This window comes from Suncus etruscus, chromosome 14, assembly GCF_024139225.1.
Source record: "Suncus etruscus isolate mSunEtr1 chromosome 14, mSunEtr1.pri.cur, whole genome shotgun sequence".
NCBI lineage: Eukaryota > Metazoa > Chordata > Mammalia > Eulipotyphla > Soricidae > Suncus > Suncus etruscus.
Genome location: NC_064861.1, coordinates 94,400,732 through 94,404,264, shown reverse-complemented (window position 1 = coordinate 94,404,264; position 3,533 = coordinate 94,400,732). Strand labels below are relative to the sequence as shown.

The 3,533-nt window shown below is 46.3% G+C and overlaps 1 protein-coding gene across 1 annotated transcript; it reads right to left on the bottom strand.

The window, feature by feature from the left end:
• Nucleotides 1-475: 475 nt before the first annotated feature.
• Nucleotides 476-1,510, bottom strand: FPR2 (formyl peptide receptor 2). Its single transcript, XM_049787596.1, has one exon. The coding sequence runs from the start codon at nucleotides 1,508-1,510 to the stop codon at nucleotides 476-478; it is 1,035 nt and encodes a 344-aa protein (XP_049643553.1).
• Nucleotides 1,511-3,533: the final 2,023 nt, after the last annotated feature.

Here is a 3,533-nt window from a genome sequence, read left to right as displayed (position 1 = left end):
TAATTATCCACTTAAGAAATTAGCTGGAATATTTGTTTGAAAGCAAATGTCAGATATTCCATTAGATAGCATCAACACCTTACTATCAGGTTGCTTGTTTTGTAGGGAGGACCAGCCTGGTTTGACCCTCATCGCTTCACATGGTCCCCATGCACTGCCAGGAGAGATCTCAAAGTATAGAGCTAGGAGCAAGCCCTGAGCACCATGGGGTCTAGCCACAAATCTAAAAGGCGGAGAGTAAGGGGTAGAGACAAGGGGGTAGATGTGAGATGGGACTACGATAGGGTGTGTGCTTCTGTGTTTAGGGTAAGAGAATTAGGAAAAGCAGGGTGTGTGCTCTGATGTATGTGATTACATACACATACATAATGACTAGCTCAGGAGGGTCCAATGGGAGATGAATGAAGCTAGAACTAGAAAGCTGGGGAGAAGCAAGCAGTGTGCAGGGACATTTCCCCAAGTGTCCTCATAAGGCCTATAAATCAGGCTTGGTCGAGGATTCTGGGTTTGGTCCTGGGTCCTCACTCAGGGCCTTCTCCAGACTGGCAGGAAGAGAATGAATCAGGCTCTGGCGGAAGTCTCGGCCCATGAACACATAGATTATGGGGTTGAGACAACTGTTGAAGAAGGCCAACGCACTCGTGAGTAGGACCAGAAGTTTGAGTGTCTCGCAGCTGCGAGGATTCAAATGCTGCGTGATCCAGATCATTCTCAGGAGTTCAACCAGCTGAAAAGGGAACCAACAGATGAAGATAGAAGCCACAATAGTAGTGAGCAGCCATAGGGACCGGTTGGATCGGATTGCGTTGGTCTGAGAGATCTTGGCTGCAATGAGGCAATAGCAAATGGGGACTATGAACATGGGCAAGATGAAGCCAAGGATTAACCAGATGCTGCCTCTGACTATTAGATCCCCAAAGTATAACTTCAACTCCTCATGGGTTTTGGCCTCAAAGAGCGCAAAGCTGAGAAAACATTTATAACATTCGTTTAAATTCTTCTTTGCAGTATTGAAGCTAATAATAATGGGCACAGTCAGGATGAAGGCAAGAATCCAGGGCCCCAAAATCATTTTAGTAGCCAGCTTGACCGTTCGATGGTTCTGGGCCCACACGGGATGCACAATGCAAATGTAGCGGTCCAGAGCAATGAACATGATGAGAAAGACACTGCTGAAAATGTTGAAGTAAATCACGATGTAAATGATCTTGCACAGGTACAAATCGCAAGGCCATTTACCTCTTGTGGCCATTGAGGCGATGATGAATGGCATAGTGGCCGATAATGAGAAGTCAGCCAAAGCTAGGTTCTGATAGCAGACGGTGGTAACAGTGCGATGCATCCGGAACCCCAACACCCAGATCACGAGCCCATTGCCAACGATGCCGAGGACAAAGGTAATGGCCATCAACACCATGGAGAAGATCCGCAGAGCAAATGAGGCAGTATCATCTTTCTCATGGTCCATCATTGCAGATACTTCCAGGGGAATGGAGAGATTGGGGTCCATCCTGCCCTCACCTGAAACATCAAAAGCAGTGGCCACTGCTCAGCAGTGGAATCTTTTCATAGCACCAAAATCAACTTCCACCAGGACATGCCCATTATTACTAGATATACTCATTTTACCATAAACTCTCTTCTCACCTGGATACATTCACTCCCATCACAACACACCCCCTCCACCAAATCTAGTTCAAAACTCTCTTTGACTATCGTTAGGGAATAGGTGAGGTTTTTTTTTTTAACTTTATTGATTGGTTGATTGGTTTTGGGGACACACTTTGCAGTGCTCAGGGGTTGCTCCTGGCTCTGCACTCAAAAATCACCACTGGCAGACTAGGGGACCATATGGGATACGATTGTGTAAGGAGTCAGAAGGTAAGTCAGAGGCAAGCTTACGAAGTTCTGATGGGTGCAGGGAAGAAATTCTGAAGGCAGCTATTTCTGCAGCGGACCGCCCTGGCTGATCTCAGTTTAGCAAGCCCCCAGTTATTTCATGTTTTTCTGCTTCTCAACACAATATCCTGCTTTGCAACAGGGAACTACAGAAGTAACCACCTAGAGAAATGACTTGTTATGTCACTGAACAGTGACCACAGATTTTTTTTTTGTCATTGTTTTTTATTTGGGGGCCAAACTCTGCCAGCACTCAGGACTTTACTCTTATCTGTGCACACAGGGATCACTCCTGGTGTCGCATGAATGAATAGGGCTGCCAAGGATCGAGCCCCTATACACCTCTCCCAATTGGACTATCTATTGCTCCAGTTTCCTAAACACAAATTTCCGGTGGAAACTCAGTATGTCCAGGGTAACTCACTGTCTATTTCCAGCAGATTCACATTTCCAAGCATTGGAATAATTATTTCAGTTCTGATCTCCTAGCACCCTCTCCCCAGTTCCCAACTTCCTGTTATACTTATTCTCAGCTCGAGTACTTGCATTTTTGAGGGACACATCCAGCTGTGGTATATTGCTCATGGCCTCCCGTGGTCTACACTTCTGATATTCTCATCTCCCATCTCCCCCACAGTCCAGCCATGCTCACTGCACCTCGATTTCTTGCCTTCCTGGCACCCAGTAGCCTTGTCTTGGAATGGCTGCATTATTCCTTCCTGCTCAGTTTCTTCTGCCCACATCCTTTCTTTCCAAGATGCCATGTACATCTCTTCCCTGATGCTCAACCCTGGGATGATCTTCCCTCCACTTCCTGGCCCTACTGCAGCTCCTCCCCCCACCCCCACCCCCACCCAAGTCTGACTAATCTAAACCTTGTCTTGCATTTTCATGGGGTCCTTTGACCTTGTGAAATCTCTCCACCTTGCTACCTGCCCTCCATGTCGTTACCAAGTTCTTTCACTGTCCTGTTCCTACTGTGAGTCATGTATGTGACAGAGTTCTAACAAAGGAACAACAATTATTGATGACCAGAGAGAAACCAGCATACTAAACTCAAAGAACCCTAAAAAATTTTACTGAGTTCAGCGAGTACAGCCCTCACACACGATCAACCCAGATTTGATCCCCGGTATCCCAGTTGATCCCTTGAACCATGGTAGAAGTAATTCCTGAGCACAAAGCCAGGCATCAACTCTGAGCGCCATAGAGGGTGCATTCCTGGTAATCATCTCTGCCCCCCACAAACATATAATATCATTTAATCATTTGAACATGGAACCAACATAAATGATCAATACTTTACATCTCTTTGGTCTATTAGTCTCTGAATATTCTGTTTTGTTTGATTGTGGGGTCACACCCAGCAGTACTCAGGGCTGACTCCAAGCTCTGCACTCAGGGATCACTTCTGGTGGTGCTCCAGGGACCCTATAGAGGGCCAGAGATTGAATCCGGATTGGTTGACTACAAGGCAAATGCTCTAATCCCGCTGCCTCAGTCCTGGAATATTCTAAGTGCATTTTTATACCTAACAGTTCACTGAAACCTGGACTACCACAAACCCTACAATAGGAGCTCTTGTAGACTTCTGGTAGCAGCCCAGCTGAAGAGTCAGAAAATACCTGGGAAAT